The 17210-nt window shown below is 45.8% G+C and overlaps 5 protein-coding genes across 5 annotated transcripts; 2 read left to right on the plus strand and 3 right to left on the minus strand.

Annotated features, from left to right (window-relative positions):
* The first annotated feature begins 1547 nt into the window (after positions 1-1547).
* Positions 1548-5507, plus strand: LOC131272616 (probable DNA mismatch repair protein Msh6). Its single transcript, XM_058274468.1, has 4 exons — positions 1548-2304; positions 2368-4902; positions 4987-5142; positions 5230-5507. The coding sequence occupies exons 1-4, from the start codon at positions 1582-1584 to the stop codon at positions 5347-5349; spliced, it is 3534 nt and encodes a 1177-aa protein (XP_058130451.1). The 5' UTR covers positions 1548-1581; the 3' UTR covers positions 5350-5507.
* Positions 5508-6137: 630 nt separating this feature from the next.
* LOC131272805 (glycoprotein 3-alpha-L-fucosyltransferase A) lies at positions 6138-7987 on the minus strand. The gene is made up of 5 exons (XM_058274704.1): positions 7889-7987; positions 7732-7816; positions 6997-7571; positions 6737-6920; positions 6138-6662 (listed from the first exon to the last, which is right to left on the minus strand). Exons 1-5 carry the CDS (start codon positions 7978-7980, stop codon positions 6138-6140), a joined length of 1461 nt encoding a protein of 486 aa, XP_058130687.1. The 5' UTR covers positions 7981-7987.
* A 1829-nt stretch (positions 7988-9816) lies between these two features.
* Positions 9817-12902, minus strand: LOC131259168 (alpha-soluble NSF attachment protein). Its single transcript, XM_058260642.1, has 5 exons — positions 12682-12902; positions 12155-12341; positions 11959-12090; positions 11564-11884; positions 9817-11491 (listed from the first exon to the last, which is right to left on the minus strand). The coding sequence occupies exons 1-5, from the start codon at positions 12771-12773 to the stop codon at positions 11342-11344; spliced, it is 882 nt and encodes a 293-aa protein (XP_058116625.1). The 5' UTR covers positions 12774-12902; the 3' UTR covers positions 9817-11341.
* Positions 12903-13280: 378 nt separating this feature from the next.
* LOC131259071 (GPN-loop GTPase 2) lies at positions 13281-14599 on the plus strand. Its single transcript, XM_058260529.1, has one exon. The coding sequence runs from the start codon at positions 13315-13317 to the stop codon at positions 14227-14229; it is 915 nt and encodes a 304-aa protein (XP_058116512.1). The 5' UTR covers positions 13281-13314; the 3' UTR covers positions 14230-14599.
* LOC131258574 (serine protease inhibitor 77Ba) lies at positions 14264-16117 on the minus strand. The gene is made up of 5 exons (XM_058259959.1): positions 15785-16117; positions 15503-15702; positions 15117-15396; positions 14692-15054; positions 14264-14620 (listed from the first exon to the last, which is right to left on the minus strand). The coding sequence occupies exons 1-5, from the start codon at positions 15944-15946 to the stop codon at positions 14348-14350; spliced, it is 1278 nt and encodes a 425-aa protein (XP_058115942.1). The 5' UTR covers positions 15947-16117; the 3' UTR covers positions 14264-14347.
* Positions 16118-17210: the final 1093 nt, after the last annotated feature.

A 17210-nucleotide genomic window follows, 5' to 3' on the forward strand; every position in this document is an offset into this window, starting at 1 on the left:
GTCAAACGCCCAAGGAGGCGCTCACGAGCCTCATACACATGACTCTTATTCGTCGTGCGTCTTTTAATGCTTTTCACTAGTCTTGTTTCTCTTATTTTTTGGATTTTGGTTCAATTTTGGTTCTTTTTACATATTTTCTATTAGTTCCAGTTATTTAAAGTTGTTCCCTAGCTGTGATAGTAAGACAATACTTTGTATAGACCTCTGTGTAAGAACTTATTTCGGACAATCCTTTTCCACTGGTCATCCTGAACATGCGAATTAGCAAAACTTTCAAGACATTTTCCCCATCTTTTCTCAGATTGTCACAAGAAATCCCGATCAAGACCCAGCATTCGCGCCGACTTGTGCCTTCTTTTATCAAACTAGACTAGAGACAAACGTTGCGTGGGCATTCAGAAGACAACATTTGATCCGCAGTATCTATGGTTGTTATTACCCATACCCTGATATACCTGTGTTATTAGGACGGTCCTTTTGAACACTGAAAAGACATCCAATTACTTATCCATCTTAAACTGATTTCAATGTATTTTGATTTATATCTATTATTATTATTATTATTATTATTATTATTCTCTTTCTTTTTTATTTCTTAAGCAAGCCGAGTAAGTGCCTTGAATCGTGTTTTATTTTTCTAGTCTTTACCAAACGCACCCGTACTTTTATACTACAGCGAAGTAGAAGTTGGCAGTAGAGCTGCGCAGCCCAGTCATGGTGGCCCGGTAGTTTGTGGTAAAGAATGTAGAGTTTATAAAACGAAACGGAAACTTAAAAAAAGACAAACATACTCTCGTAAGTAAACGCTAGGCTAGTAAATCAAATTATACTTAGTTCTATTTTAATGAGACGGTGCTTCCCACGCCCTGGCGGGACAATAAGCAAATGTGCAACGTTACCACCATAATCACAGAATGACAATGACAAGTCATCAGCACCACCAAACACTGTAAAACATGTAAGGTTTGAATAAAAACCCGCGATCAAAACAGATTAGCAAAATGATAACCAATAATATAATTGTTCACTCACTCTTCACACTAAGAGAACAAACAAATATTGATTTTCTGTACACTAATACCAGTTAGAGTAACGCATCGTGAGATTTTCAACATTTATAATAAAACAAGTTTGTTAATTATACCAAAGAAACGGTCATCAACGTAGATTGATCACATTATTCAACTCCGAAAGTCACAGATCACAGCGCGAAAGACATATTTTTCGATAACAAAAAAATGTTGCATTGTCGCAATTGCTCATTCAAATTAAAAATCAATTGAAGTACAATACGGCGAACTATGGTATTTTAATATCCCACTTCCAAGATCGAGTATAAATTAAAATTTTGTTAATAGTTTGCTATGCACCGTAAATAATCCATAACGGATTTTTCGTTTTTTTTTAATCTACGCTCCGGAACTATGAATCGATCGCTGGGTTCACGGACTGCTGGGTTCGTCCAACGGTTGCCATCGCAAGCTGGTAATCGCGCGCATTTTTGTTGTCAATTATTTGCGGGTTACCATTTGTGATCGCGTGTTTTCGTGTGAATATATCTCACTTTTGTAGCTTGGTAAAATGTCCAAAAGCAGCAAGGATAAAATTCCTAACTCTCCCAACACTTTGCTTCATTACTTCGCTCGTTCGCCGGCGAGCGCGAAGAAAATAACCAATCCCTCAACTCCCACCAGTGCACTGGCATCGAAGTCTGCCTCCAAAGTAAGCAGCGGTACACCGAAAGCTAAATCGGCCATAAAGAAGGAGCTTGAAGTAGTAAAGGAAGAAAAGAAGGCTGTAGTACCCACTGTAAAGGACGATGATGATGACGAAGAGGAAATCATTAGTCGAAAGAAACGCCGTCGCGTCATAGTATTTGATGACCCTGAAGATGATGATGGCTCCGGAGAAAACGAGGAAAACCGACAGCACAATAATAATAACGATCACGATGTAGAAACGGGAACAAAACGTTTCGAACTTTCGTCATTCGAACGTCCGGACGAAGTAGAAGAAACTTCCAGCAATGCGAAAATCACAAAGAAAAAATCACAAGATGCTGAGGAGCGCGCCGAAGAGCAGCCGGATGAACCCGTACAAAAAAAGATCAAACTCGAGCCCGAAAACAATGGGACGGATGAGCTGAAAACCACTTTGGACGAGCCGACCGTGTGGGCTCATCAAAAGTTGGATTTCTTAAAGCCAAATAAGATCAAAGATATCCACGGTCATCGTCCGGGACATGAGAAGTACGATGGTAGAACACTGTTCGTGCCAGAGTCCTTCAAAACCACACTCACACCGGTAAGTAGAGCCAAATGTCGCTTAATGGAAGTCATTTTAATTGGACTTGTTATCTATTCTTAGGCTATGCATCAATGGTGGGAACTCAAAAGCAACAACTTTGACTGTGTACTGTTTTTCAAAGTTGGCAAGTTCTACGAGCTTTACCACATGGACGCCGAGGTAGGTGTGAAGGAGCTCGGGTTTTCCTTCATGAAGGGCGAGTTTGCCCACTCGGGTTTCCCGGAGCAGGCCTACGATCGCATGTCAACCACGCTCGTCGAAAAGGGCTACAAAGTGGCTCGCGTGGAACAAACGGAAACACCGGAAATGATGCAGGACAGGTGCAAATCTATGCGCTCCGTCACCAAGTTTGACCGAGTGGTTCGGCGCGAGATATGCCAGGTGACGCTGAAGGGTACGGAGGTGTTTGGCCAACAGGTGCGAATAACGGCCAACCATCAGCCCCGATACATGATGGCCATCGTGGAGTCAGCCGCCCGCCAAGCGTTATCCGGTGCTCGGTATGGTGTTTGTTTTATCGACACGTCGATTGGCCGGTTCCACGTCGGCGAGTTTGAGGACGACCATCAACAGTCACGGTTGCTAACTTTGCTGTCGCACTATCCGCCCGTACTTATGCTTCACGAGCGCAATATCGGCACTAGTGGAACGCAGCGCATATTTAAAACACTATTGGCGAACGTAAAACGTGAAGCTCTCACAAATGAGAGTCAGTTTTGGTCCGGCGAAAAGACGCTAAAGTATCTGGCGGAGAATTTCTACGGTGGTTCAGCCAACGAATCATCCAAGTGGCCCCAAGTGCTTCGCACGCTCGTTGACGACACGGACAGCTTGGGGCTGACGCCGAAGGAATCTCATCAGCTCGCGCTGAAAGCTCTTGGAGGATGCGTATGGTATCTGCAGCGTTGCTTGCTCGATCAGCAGGTCCTCTCGTTGGCCTCCTTCGAAGAGTACGTTCCTCTAGATGAGCAGAGAGGAATCCTATCCGGAAACGATCGTATCGCCGATGCGAACGCCAATCGATACATGGTGCTTGATTCGATCACGCTGAATAATTTGAAAGTTGTTGGAATGGAAGGATCGCTCATCGAGAGGATGGACCATTGCTGCACAAAGTTCGGCAAGCGCCTGTTTCATCACTGGGTGTGTGCACCGAGCTGCGAAAGGACGGTGATCCTCGAACGCCAGGAAGCCGTTAGTGAGCTGATTGAAAACGTCAGCCTATTGCAGGACGTCCGTCAGGTGCTCGGGCAGCTGCCCGACCTGGAGCGACTGCTCGCACAAATCCATGGTTTCGGAAATGCCAAATGCAGCCGCAATCATCCCGCCGGTCGGGCCATCCTGTACGAGGAGCATTCGTACGGGAAGAAAAAGATTGGCGATTTTATTGCCACACTGAATGGGTTCCGCTCTCTACTTGCCCTACCGGAGCTCTTCTCTGGCGTCAACGCTAAGCTATTGGTCCGCCTGACGCAAACACCCAGCACCAACGCAGATGGAAGCTTTCCTAAGCACATGGAGACGCAAATAAAGTTCTTCGATAATGCGTTCGACCACGAGAAGGCAATGCAGGGAGGCGTGATTGCACCGGAGAAAGGCGTCGATGAGGAGTACGACGCGGTCGAGCAGGATATCGAGTCGTTGAAGCGCGAACTGGAGGAATACCGCGAAGAGCAGAGCAAGTACTTCGGCTGCAACGTGGTGTACTTTGGAAACGATAAAAAGCGCTTCCAGCTGGAAGTGCCGGAATCGCGAGCGAAGAAAGCAACCAGCGAGTACACCCTGGAGGGCACCAGAAAGGGCAAGAACGCCGTCAAGCGATTCCACACCGATGAAACGCGCCAGTTTCTCCGGCAAATGATGCAACTCGAAGACCGACGCAAAGCCGTCCTGAAGGATCTGGCGAGGCGTATCTTTGAAAAGTTCTCGCTCGAGTACGACATGTGGAAGAGCTGCGTCGAGTTGGTGGCAACGCTTGACGTTCTCACCTCGCTGGCCGTATATGCTCGCTCCGAGGGAGCTGCGTGTGTGCCGGAACTGGTGGAAAAGAAACACGCCGGCCAACAGTCTCTCATCGAACTGGAGGAAGGTATTCATCCGTGCATCGGTGCGGACGCGGCCGAAAATTACATTCCAAACGGTATCACCATGGGTGCCGTCGAAAAAGAGAATGGGGCAAGTCTGGTGCTGCTTACCGGACCCAACATGGGTGGTAAGAGTACGCTGATGCGTCAGGTCGGTCTGCTGGCAATCATGGCCCAGATTGGTTCGCGCATTCCTGCCCAAAGCTGCCGCATGACGCTAATCGATCGAATCTTCACAAGGCTTGGTGCAAGCGATGATATTATGGCCGGCCACAGCACGTTCTTGGTGGAGTTGAATGAAACTTCCGCAATTCTGAAGCACGCCACGCGCGACAGTCTGGTGTTGTTGGACGAGCTGGGCCGTGGAACCGCCACCTACGACGGTACGGCCGTTGCTGGTGCTGTGGTGCACTTTTTGGCCGACCTGAAGTGCAGAACCATCTTCTCGACGCACTACCATAATCTGGTGGACAATTTCCACGATGATCCACGTATCACTCTCGGTCATATGGTAAGCAATTCAAATGGGCATTACATGTTGTTTTGTGCCAACGGTGCTAGCTTTTCTTTTTTGTCTTTGTCTTTCGTTTGGCAGGCCTGCATGGTGGAGAATGAAGAAAGTGATGATCCGACGCAGGAAACGGTAACGTTCCTCTATCGGTACACCGACGGTGCGTGCCCAAAGTCGTACGGGTTCAACGCAGCAAAGCTTGCGGGAATGCCGTCGGCTATCATTAAACGGGCTTATGAGGTGAGTCGTCGGATGGCATGATTGACCATCCCTTAGCTTCCGCCAGGTTAGTGCAAACATTGAATTTCTTACTCTTTTCCATTTAAGCTCTCTAAAACGGTGGAGGCTGAAGCGCTAAAGCGTAAAATACTAATGAAGCTGCTAACAAAACAACCTCAAGCTGATATTAAGGATCTCGTCGTTAAGCTTAAAAGCTCCCGTTTTTAATCCGATCCGAATTTCTGTCCTTCAATTTTCTTGTTTTGCTAATTTGTTTCCCCAATATTACTTGTATACGTTTAGAATTTAGTATGTGCCATAAGTACAAACACTTTTAAGTAATAAACCATTTTCTGATGAACTCAAACGTAACTCATGTATCGGAATTTAATGAGATTTGTGTTTCTTTGGGCAAGAATAACTTTTGCTACACCCGAAGTACTGTTTTATCTACATCAAAAGAGACAATGTATTTGGAAAAACGTTTAAATTATTCTGCTATGCAACATAATTGGATTTACAGAGAAAGAGAAAATTCTTGATGAGACGTAAACTCCAGCACACATTTCTCACAAAACGCATCAGATTTTATATCTTTCGCTTGTGCTTTTTGTTTAATTTACCAATTACAAATCTGTTGAAAAAATTAAGCCGGCTGATTGAATACTCGATGAGAGATCTATAAATAGCACTTATTCTCCTTATCGACGCGCTCCTTATCACGGTAAAGTGAAATAAATAATTATCTAACGAACTAGAAAGGTAACATATGGCTCTATCGAAATTATACTACGAATAAACGCAACTCGAATGCGGCCAACCAGAGTTGGCCGGAATTCGCGAGTGCGATATTATGCGCATTATTCAAAGGAACTTTGCTATAATACATGTGTTTGTTGTCGCCTCTACCGCAGCCGCGGTATCTAGGAGCGTTGTTGAAATAGTAATGCAAATACTGACCAACGATTGGTACGATAAAAATGGAGCATAGGGTGTGGCGTCCGGTCCATCGTTATTCATCGGCTGTCGGAGGCCGGCTTTTCGGGATTGCGGGCCCGAAAGTTGCGCCACGACCCGTTGGTGCAGACGCCCGGTCCGCGCCACCAGTCGTTAATGTCATCGTACCACTTGGGCTTCCGGAAGGACGCGTCGTCGTGCAGCATCGCACACACCCGGCACCAGTAGTACGTGTTGATGAACTCGCCCGTGCCCTTCCACTTGAAGTACGAGTTGTACAGCTCGTCGTTGCGGTCGAGCAGGTGCAAATACTCGGCCAGCTCCCGCGGCGACCCGAACTCGTCCACGTGGATGTAGGACTTTTGCGGGGAGCTCGCCTCGTAATCCTCCGGCCGGGCACCCATTACGATTGGCAGCACGTTGCGTGTTAAGGCATTGACGAAGAACTTCTCCGTGATGTAGTCCTTGCAGTTGGAGTTCTCGAAGGCAAGATAGAACTTGTAGTCCCGGTCTAGGATCTCGAAGCAGCGTTCCGCGGTGCTGCGCGAACATTTGAACGATCCACAGGCGCCATAGATGTCGACCTGGGAGGGATTTCGTAGTAGGACCGTTTAGTATTATGCGGTGCATGAATGTTTGAAGCCTCGCTTATGCTCACCTGTATATATTTCTGCAACTCGTGGGCATACTGAAGGCGCCCATTGCGTGCACCGCAGTTGGACACAAACCAGGCCACCTTGCGCGTCTTGTTAAGCGCATAGTTTCGATCCTGCTCCACCTGCCGTATGCGAGGATCGAAGTATTCCCACTTCTCGTACGGGGCCACAATATCACTGTCTTTTCTGGAGTGGAAAGGAGTAGAGCACATGCGGTGTGCGTTAGTCTAGGATCGTGGGAGAATAAGTGGTGATACCATACCTGTAGGTAGCTGTCCAGTTGAACGCATCCGCGTACTTGACGTGCTGCGTATGGTACGGACACTCCAGGAAGTACATCATGTAGATCTGATAAGGCGACCGGGGAACAGCGGGCGGGATGTAATGATCTTTGTACAGCACCAGATCGGCCGTCGAGGCCTTCTCCCGCTGGGCCGTGATCGTGCACGTCGACACCGGGCACTTTGAGCTGAGAAACACATCCCTTCCGGCTTTCACATTCCACGGGCTCAGGCCGTTGTAGAGCAGGATCGTTTTCAGCTTGCCCTTCCTTTTGATTGTCTCGTAGTTTGGTGGCACGAACATAAGCTGGTTACTGATGCGATCGCCCCGGGATGTTTCACTTGGCAGCAGGCGTGCGACCCGTTTGTTTGTCTTCCGGTTCCGCCTCGCCGGCTTCGGATATCTCATGCCCTGCGAGAAGTACCACGGCAAATCGGAAGCGGTCAACGTGTTGTCCTTAGACCGTTCATCGGACCGCGGCTTGACGTAGTCGACGATTTCGTTCTCCTTCTCACCACGATCGACCACTTCCAGAGTTTCAGTTGTGACAGATGGCTGAAATGAAATAGACCGTTATCCATCTACTACTTCTGCATGACGATTGGCTTAATGACATGCGACAATTGTTTAGTTTATCTGATGGCTTGTTAATCGCTTGTTTAAGCTTAAATAATTTATCACGACACGGTGTTTCGTGGCTATGCTGGTGGCGTACCTCGTTCTGTGCGTTAATTTCATCCTGCTGGTATTCTTCTCTCGCATACAGCACATGTGGCGATTTTGTGCTCCAATCTTTGTCCCTACGGAGAAAGAGGAAGTACACAACGGTTAGCAATTTCCTCGTCAGGACACGCATTTCGTTGGCACTTTACCTCAAGTTGAACACCAACAGTATCAGTACGGCAAAACATAAAACAAGGAAAAATAATTTCTTAAGCGACACAGCTTTCGACAGTCTCATCATAGACACATTTCCGCCGCACGCTGCGTTGATTCGTTCCGGGCCTCACTAGAGGTTCCTTTCCGTCTACTCCCCCGGGATGTTTGATTCGTTGCCCTGCCAACACACGTACGAACTTCCACAGGACGAATTCCGTTTTGCTCCCCTTTGCTGCTCAAGGTTTACTAGATCTAGCGAGTATATCCCGCTGCTTGCTTTGGCATGTTAGCTTTCGGATGATTTTATTCTACAATTGTGTTTTCCCGCATTACCAAAGCCATTCCCGAAATGGCCGCTGCCGAGATATTGCATTTGCTAGTACAGTCCTCGTTGGTCGCGTGGGCCACTTTTCGGATTACACGTTTCCATTCTTTTCCACTAGCGTACACGACACTGACCACAAACTGAGCAAATCTACAGAGATCAAATCTGCGTACAACAGTGGCCAATCGAAACAGTTCGCCTTTTTTTCGAGTTTATCAAAGGGGCGGATTCGACAACGGTTGTTGTCTGACGTGTCACCACAATATCGCTCTGAGCATTGCTTTTTAGGACAGTGAATACTGAATCGTGGGTTGTAGGCCCTGCCCGACCCGCGCTTAATGTAGCGTACTATTCGGCAGCTCAGAAGTGCGTTCCAAAAAGTGACCCAAATAGTGTAACTCCAATTCCGTACGATGTGTTTTGCGACGAAACAATTTGTTGAAATTTTTTCAATAACTACAAAACGAAACGCGGCTCTACCATATTCAAAAGCGTTCCACACTATGCACGTTGCTCGTTTTTTAATCGAGACAGCAAAGTTGCCGCCAGTGTTTTTTTATTGTCCGGTAATATGTTTTAGATCACGATTTGTCGCGCTGATAAGAGTAGTTATTTCACAGTTGCATGGGCATCACCTTGTTGTTTTTTTAGCACCAGTACCTGCGACTGGGTTTGTGCTATTGCCAGAGCAAGGTGGGGAGCATTTTGGGTCCGGCCACCGGATAGACGATTTCATAATTTTAACTTATTTTTCTATGCCACCCTCTGCTACGCCACACACCCGCAAACTCTTCTCTCGTCACTGGGGTCTCCGTTTTGCGAAGCAGTCGGAAGTGGGCAACAATCGTATCCGGTGCACACTAGGGAAATGGTTCTCGGTCCAGTGGAAGATAATTTGCAGATACGTATGCGTTTTAGCCGTTTTGCACTCCCATCTCTTGCTTTAAATTTTCACCCGTTTCGGGTGGCCACGCAAAAGAAACACCACCCGACACGCAACATTTTTCCGTTTCCAACGCGAGCGATTAGATGACAATCTTGACTCTCCCTCTTCGACGGTGGTGGGCCTTTTTCGTACTGATTTTCCGACGCAAGAAGGGGTGAAAATCCTGTGTATTATTATCCTTGCTCGTTCGCCGCTACCCCGACACCAATACATGTGCACGGGGGAAAGCACGGACACACTGCCACGTGCACCACGAATACCAGTGGCGCGCAAACGCACGTGCGCATGCAAAAAGCACACACCGCCTGCTTTCTGCTCGATACGATGACAGGAGACGGCAAGGACATTGACAATGTACAGTGAGCAAAAGCGAGACAGAAGGCAGCGCAGAGAGCTTGCGAGCCTTTGCCAGTGTTGGTGTTCGGTCCGCCTGGGACAACTGACGTTGCTGTCTGTAGTCCTTTCGAGCGAAGGGTGGAAAATCCTCGCATCCCATTGAGGGTTGCATCCCCGTTTGATGGCAATGCTATGAAGAAAACCGGACTGGTGCGATTCAATTAGAGAATAAATGCATTTGTTAAGATGAAAGACCCATACTTACGGGAACCGTACCTCGATAGAACAATGAACAATGTATTTTGTGTATAGCGTTGATTTTTATTTATTGACTTCATTCACGTTATTTTGTTATTGCAATTCAATTGGAAACATGTAGTCATTAGTATATTTAGCTGTACTTTCCGTTTACCTCCGCATCGTAATTTTTCGCATTATCGAGGATAATATTACTGTTTCCACAACAATAGTTCAATTTACTTGTGTGTGTTTTTGATCAAGAAAGTGATAATTTCATTCTCCAAGTTGGTTGACTTGTTTTTTGTTTTGTTGTTATAATTTTGTCTTCGCATCCAGTTGTAGCTGCATCTCTGCTTATCCTCTAATCTGTTGCGCTGTTCTATTCCTCTATGTGTGTGTACGCCAACGAACTTGGAGTTTCGGGCAACTTCTACATACTTCTGAGGGTGCTCGGTAGGAATTTTAAATATGCTGATGCGGCAGGGACCTTCATATGCACACGAGCCAGCATAGCCACGAGTATAGGTATATTTTAGTAACAATGTGATTGATTCTAACTTTCTATTGCCTGCGCGGTCGATTTAGATGTAAGATAAATATTTTTACTTGCTTTTACTATTTGCTCTATTTCGATTTGCAGCAAACGATTACTAGTTTTTTTTATTCTTTGTTTTGTATCTTAATGCCCGCACTACACAAACGCTAATGCATGTTTAGCTGGACTGCAATCGATCCCCGCCACCCATCGCAACCAACTTCGATGAGAAAAGGTTCGTCTGGCAGAACGGGTCCGCTTTCACTAGCCTATGAACGAACGTCGTTCTATCTGCTTGGGTTGCACTGTTTCACTCAATTGCATTGTATAATTGTTATTATGCTGCAGAACGGAACGAACAAGAGAACAAAACATAAGTTAAAAATATGTCCACGTCCAGCAAACAGCGCGGTGATAAACGATGCACAATAATTGGCTTTAACGCTAATTGGTATGCTGTCGAATCCAGATGCATCGGTAATTTCATTCAGTCCGCGTACGGACGTGCTCTTACCTAGATTTTGTAATGCTTAACGTCTTAATACCTACGGTAGCTAGATTTATTAACAAAACGAAAATTACAAGCTTGCTACCAAGCCTCAACGTAATCCGTAATGGTGGAAGAGAAAGCGGACAGTTGTGTCGAGGTGCTGGTGTAGCAATACAAGATCGGCTCTCAATTGTATCGGGATCGATCTTGTTGAGAAAAATGGGTTGTCTTGGTGGCATTTTTATGCTAGGGGTGGTGTTCGATATTTTTTTACACTGTACTGCTACTCAGCGAATAATTTCTTTTTGTATCGTACTTAGGGAAGATAAAATTGTGTGTTTGTGTGTCGTTTCCGTAATTTCCATTGTTGCACAAGTGGGATAGATGAGTTTAAAAGTGTGGTTGCAACATCAACACTGCCTAATGTTTAGGAGAAAACAATAACACCGGACGTTTGTGTCACAATCGGTGAAATCAATCGATTCAAATGTAAAGGGCGGTGTGATGGCCTTCGATGAGCCGTGTTTCGATGAGGACGCCGAAAGGACCTACTGGTGGGTGTTCGGTGCACTTTTTATCGCAGGTCCGGATTGTCGTTGGCCTGCTTCTTGATGCGCAGCAAAATGGTTGTGTACCACTGATCCAGCCTGGAGATGCTGTCGTACTCTTTGACGGCTTCGGTGAATCCATCAACATTCTGCTCCTCCAAGTGTTCGCAAAGGACCTGGAATGTTTAGGATAAATGTGTTACTTCCATTTCTTTTACAACACCTGAGCAAATTCGAACTGAAAGCACCTTCACAAGCTTATACTCCCGCGAGTCCTGGAACGCCGGGTATTGCTGTGCGTATTTCTCCAGCGCGTGCTGGGCGTTCAACAAATCCACACTCAGGTGGCAAAGGGCAGCGCGGAAGAAGTACTCCTTGGCACTGTACTTCAACAACGAGCTGTCCAGACACGATCCAGCCACTTGCTCGTAAATTTGAATCGCCTTCTCGTAGTCCTCCAGCTGGGCCGCATACTGTGCAACCTTCAACATGCACTTGTTGGCCGAACTAGTCGATTCTTCGCCCTTGAAATAGTCTGCCGCTTGCTCATAGTGCTGTACTGCCCGTTGCTGTGCGTTTATTGGAAATGTACCGGATTCAATAAGGGTCTCTTCCGAAGAAGCGGCTCACATTATGTTCTTACCAAATCATTTGCTTCATTTTCGTACATTTCGGCGATGCTCTGATGATGCTTGGCTGCCATAGTGAAGCGTCCCATGTCGGTGTAGATGTCTATGGATTTTAACAGGCAGTTGACGGCCTCATTCGGATCGGTCTAAAATCGCAATCGAAGTGCTTTAGCGCAATTTAATTTATAGAACCCCGATGAAGAGTACTACCTTTTTGTAGCAGTTTGAGGCATCTACATAATTTGAGGCAGCATCATGGCGACTGCCCGCTTTCGCATGAAGATTTGCCGCCTCACAGAAGGCCGATCCAGCTTGGCTCCATTTCTTGGCCATCTTAAACATGTTTGCCGCCCGTTGATAGCATTCCACCGCTTCCTCCACTTTGTTGGAACCTCCGCTGGGAAAAATGGCGTTGAAAAAAACAAAACAATTTTAGAACGACGTAAAAGACTCGTGAAGATTATTGATTGTGTGAGCTCCACAGCATGCCACACGGCAGGCACCCCCTGGCAAGCATTGTAGGACAAAGAGCAACCATTGTCCAGGGTTGCCACGAAAGTGGGAGTCACCCACGTATGAAAAACATGGAAAAAGTTATAAGCATTAAAAGTGAAATCTTCAAAGGTGACCCATACGTTCGTTGGTAAATTAACATGATGAGTCACTTGTATCACGATTTTGCTCTGCTGATATCTCTTCCAAGCATCGCTGTCGCCGTTTGTGCATCGACGACCTACCCAAATAGCGAGCCCAGGAAACTTTTCGAAGAGTTTAGTTTCTTTTCTGCCTCCGCGATCAGCTGCATCGCTTTCTGCTCGTTGTCGGCCATGGCGCACACTTTTCACTGATTTCACTCTACACTGAAATGCTGATATTTTCCAATTAACCTCACGGTAATGTGGCTATTTCAATTGATTGTACTAAGCTCGCAGAACGGATCTCGACTTTGAACTACTGTATTATTGATTTTTCATTCCTTCCCTTCGCTGATGAAGTGCTGACACACTTGACACATACAACGAAACAACTAGAGGGATGTTTGCGATCCGAACCTGTTGTTTGAGCCGAACCCATCAAACAGTTTGAATTGAGACGAGTAACTTCGGAGGTTTTAAGTATGAAAAATTTAGTAAAGACTTTTAATAAATGATGAGATTTCGGAATAAAGCTGTCTGCTCTTCAGTTAAAAAGTATTTGACGGAATAACAAAACAAACGTCGTCAATCCTTTGTTAAATAAGTTCGTTCCCGTTTCAAACTAATCTCAGAAATTTCGGATCACCCATCACTAGCTGTCAGAATCTCGAAAACATTATCGTGTCAGCAAAAAGGTTGTAAACAAATCGTGCACGAAACCGTACGCCACAAATAATGATGCAAAATAGTATTGCTAAACTACGCAGCATATCTCCGCTGTACGGACAGCTGGTAATTGGGCCACCCGGCTCTGGTAAAACAAGCTACTGTTACAAAATGCAACAGTTCCTCGAAAAGATTGGCCGCAAAGTAACGATCGTGAATCTGGATCCCGCCAACGATAACATGGAATACACTAGTGCAGTCGACATTATGCAGCTTATTACGGTGCAGGATGCCATGGAACAATTCAAACTAGGCCCAAACGGAGCCCTCATCTACTGTATGGAATTCTTGGAGACCAACTTCCAGTGGTTATTGGACCAACTGAAAACCATCGATAGCAATTACTTCATATTCGATTGCCCTGGGCAAGTAGAATTGTTTACACACAACAATGCCTTAAAGAATATTTTTGGAAAGTTAGAACAACTAGGATACCACCTGTGTACAGTGCACCTTATCGAGTCACAAAACTGCGCCGAAGCTTACAAGTTCATTTCATGCGTGCTGCTCTCCCTTCACACGATGCTCCAAATGGGTTTACCTCACGTCAATGTCCTTAGTAAAGCAGACCAGCTGAAGGAATGCGAATCCCGGCTGCCTTTTAACGTGGAATACTACACAGAAGTGTTGGATCTCAACTATCTGTTGGAGAGCATGGAAGCGGATCGACTCGGTAGCAAATTTACCAAACTGAATGCGGCCATCGTTTCGATGGTGGAGGACTATAGCCTAGTATCATTTCTTCTACTCGATTCCAATCGGGATAATAGTTTACTGAGGTTGAAAAATGCAATTGATAAGGCGAACGGATATGTGTACGGCGCAGGAGAGGAGAAGAACATCAACACACTACTGGCCTGTGCTGTTGGGGCAGAGACTGAGTCGGATCGAATGGATCGCGATATTGATCCTTATCTAAATTGATGTATATATGAAGGGCGATAAAATTCAGTATAAATCTGTTTATTCCATCCACTGTTTTATTAGTACATCCCGAAATGAAAAATAGCGCAAATAATTCTTTTCCACATGCAACACCGATTTACACCAAATTTGGCTGTTTTACCTGGCCAGCGAAAAGAACAGCACGCTCCTTTCTTGCAACAATCATGAAGCCGAATGGCCGGTTGGCCAGAAAACGTGGCGGTGTGGCTTTATTTGCGAAAACTGCCGTCGTAACTGCCGCTGCCGTTGTGCCCTCCTCGTTGACGACGATTTTGGATTGCTGTATTACGCTGCTTATGTAGATCGCATTAAGTTCCGTTATTTTGTCAAAGTTGGCCGATCTTGAGCTAAATGCCTCTTTGATTCCCATCTAAAAACAAGATGCAAAGGGGATAGTACTTGACGACAACGTAACCAACACAGAAGTCCTTCCTTACTCACCTGCCCCAAGACTGGTATGAGGTTATAATCGGCATTAAATTCGAACTTTGGCAAATGAACCTCTACTTCGTCGTCGTCAAAGTCCACCAGGCTCCTATCGAGCTCCTCAAACACGTGGTCCATGTTGTAGTTAGCCAGCTTTCGGATAACCTCCATAAGGGCAACACCCTTCCGTGGCATAATTAGCAGCATGCTCAAATGACGTCCTTCTCCATATGGTAGCTCCAAAATCTGGGCGTCTAACTCTTTGAATCCGGCAAAGGGGAAAATTCCCCGTTGGAACATCATCTCCACCATACCGATGGGTTGCTCGTTTTCATCGTAGAATGGAACTTTCGTCGTAAATGATCGATTAAACGGAACCTGCGACAATAAAGGTAATAAACTGTACAGCCGAGCAGTAACTTTAGCGCTTTTTAACTCACCGTCCATTGGCCTTGGAAAAACAGCACCGAGAGCATGATCAGGCGAGCGTCCTGAAGATCGGAAATTTCTATCGCTTTCGGAATCTGCCCATTGGTCGCATCCGACACCAACCGATTGATGCGCTCGTACGTTTGATTTACGTCAGCGAAATTCATTGGTTGCAAAATGTTGGGATTGTAGAAATGCTCCAAACTTGTTTCAAAGTCCTTCGCCACCGGACGGTTTTCGTCGGTGATGACGTGCTGTACCGCTGACAGCTGCACATCTCGCTCGGGCAGGCTTCAGTTGCGGAGAAGACAAAAAAATAATGCGCATAAAGACCATTCCATATTAATTTTTTTTTCACTTCTCCAGCTCATTAGGCTCTTGTTCGCGATGCACATACCTAAAGGTTTGCAAAAACGGAATGTAGAAGTTCCGAATCTGCTCCTGTGACTCGACGTTCAGTGCTGTGAGCAGCTCACTTAGCGTCACCCCGGAAGCACCTTCCGTTATGACGGCTAACAAATTCCATACCGAGAACGGCGATACGATGATGTTAGTTGTCGTTACATTCGGATTGTAATCAACTAACTCCGTGGCATACTGGAGGATGGTAGAAAAGTGGCGTAAACTCGGCATAAAACGGCACTCGATCACGGTCACTAAATGTTTGAACACCACTCACCTTATAGAACTGCAGGGCAAATTTTACGGAACTTTGTTGCAAATTTCCAATCCCCACACTGACGCTGCTCGGCGGTGCTGTTAACTCGGTGGTCTCATTTTGGCTGCTCGCTAATGTTATCAGCAAACAAAACACCAGACATCCACGCACTAGCCGTCCCATGATGGTGACTGTCTGCAGGAGAATAACAACGCCAACGATCCACAGCCACCAGTCAGGCCAGTAGCAGCAGCAGCAACAGCGCACCCAGCAGGCTATGGATGAATAAATACAAAAACCGGTATTTTGATTCCGGTTTCCCGCTGCTGGTCTCAGCAGCGCAGCATTCTTCAACCTTCGTATCGTTGCCGGTATTGACCTTCTATTATCTAACATTCGTTTTTGGTGACTCTTTGGTTGAAGCACGAATCAACACAGGCACACCTGTTTGGTGTTCTACCTTGGACCTGGGTAATTTCTGCACGCCAATGCTCTGAATGGCCGTCTGGGATGGGTTTTTTACCCGTCGAGAGATTCACTTTTCAACCGTAAACGCGGTGATTCCCGTCTGGTAGAAGACGCACTTGACGTGTTTGTGCATGGCAAGCTGCAAGGTCACGACCTACATACATCGACCGGGCGAAACCTACTTCGGATACAACATTGCTGATCAAGCTAGCAACTTGCAATGGTAAGCACATGGGGTGGGATATTCATTAAAGGCAGGTATAATAACCACGTACATGAAGATCACCTGGACTGCTCCAGAATGAAGCGCACAAAGGATGTCTAAATTTAAACCCTAAGCCCTTCCATTACCTTTACATTCAATACACTGAAAGCAATACCAGGTTGCGAACAGCGAATGGACGAAACGTAGATAAGTACTGATTATGTTAGAGCTTGTTGTCGTAAGAGCAATCGATCGATGATTACCAGGAGTAAAGACTTTCACTGTATACTTGAAACAGAAATTGAAACGCTTTTCAATCGAAACGGCCTGCGGTTGTTCGCTAACATTTTTGAATATTAAATATTAGGATTAAGATGACATGCAACTAGAGATGAATAGGTAAAGAAGTCACTACTCGGTGGACATTAACAGTTGGAAGCTGGTCATCGATGTAGGTTTTTGTGTTCATTGAACTATCCCAGATGGATTGGTGACAACGTCTAAACCATTTCAATTAAGGACGACGTCTCCTCTATGACACAACTCTAATTGGCCTTATTCTTAGTCAACTTTTCAGTTTGTCAGAGGAACCTTATTCTTAGTCAATGCTACAAAAACCAATAAGTGTCCCTATTCTTGGTCGAAACACACGTGCCAAAACCCCTTTGAAAGTCTCAATTTCGGCCTTTGGAAATTATCTGGATACATTTTCTCCGACTTTAATTGCACTGGCTTTGAGTAAAATCAAATCCTTGAAGTTGAAACATAAATCAT

Source organism: Anopheles coustani, chromosome 3, assembly GCF_943734705.1.
Source record: "Anopheles coustani chromosome 3, idAnoCousDA_361_x.2, whole genome shotgun sequence".
NCBI classification, from domain to species: Eukaryota; Metazoa; Arthropoda; class Insecta; order Diptera; family Culicidae; genus Anopheles; species Anopheles coustani.

Excerpts from the sequence above, each read along its gene's own strand:
- LOC131259168 (XM_058260642.1), bottom strand. The coding sequence starts at position 12,773 with ATGGCCGACAACGAGCAGAAAGCGATGCAGCTGATCGCGGAGGCAGAA. Across the intron at positions 12,342-12,681 it reads TTCCTGGGCTCGCTATTTGG|CGGAGGTTCCAACAAAGTGG; the intron begins GTAGGTCGTCGA and ends CATTTTTCCCAG. Across the intron at positions 11,885-11,958 it reads AAAATGAAGCAAATGATTTG|CAACGGGCAGTACAGCACTA; the intron begins GTAAGAACATAA and ends ATAAACGCACAG.
- LOC131272805 (XM_058274704.1), bottom strand. The coding sequence starts at position 7,980 with ATGATGAGACTGTCGAAAGCTGTGTCGCTTAAGAAATTATTTTTCCTT. Across the intron at positions 6,921-6,996 it reads AACTGGACAGCTACCTACAG|AAAAGACAGTGATATTGTGG; the intron begins GTATGGTATCAC and ends TTTCCACTCCAG. Across the intron at positions 6,663-6,736 it reads AGTTGCAGAAATATATACAG|GTCGACATCTATGGCGCCTG; the intron begins GTGAGCATAAGC and ends AATCCCTCCCAG.
- LOC131272616 (XM_058274468.1), top strand. The coding sequence starts at position 1,582 with ATGTCCAAAAGCAGCAAGGATAAAATTCCTAACTCTCCCAACACTTTG. Across the intron at positions 2,305-2,367 it reads TCAAAACCACACTCACACCG|GCTATGCATCAATGGTGGGA; the intron begins GTAAGTAGAGCC and ends ATCTATTCTTAG. Across the intron at positions 5,143-5,229 it reads TCATTAAACGGGCTTATGAG|CTCTCTAAAACGGTGGAGGC; the intron begins GTGAGTCGTCGG and ends TTTCCATTTAAG.
- LOC131259071 (XM_058260529.1), top strand. The coding sequence starts at position 13,315 with ATGATGCAAAATAGTATTGCTAAACTACGCAGCATATCTCCGCTGTAC.
- LOC131258574 (XM_058259959.1), bottom strand. The coding sequence starts at position 15,946 with ATGGGACGGCTAGTGCGTGGATGTCTGGTGTTTTGTTTGCTGATAACA. Across the intron at positions 15,703-15,784 it reads TTGCCCTGCAGTTCTATAAG|TATGCCACGGAGTTAGTTGA; the intron begins GTGAGTGGTGTT and ends ACCATCCTCCAG. Across the intron at positions 15,397-15,502 it reads CCGTTTTTGCAAACCTTTAG|CCTGCCCGAGCGAGATGTGC; the intron begins GTATGTGCATCG and ends CCGCAACTGAAG.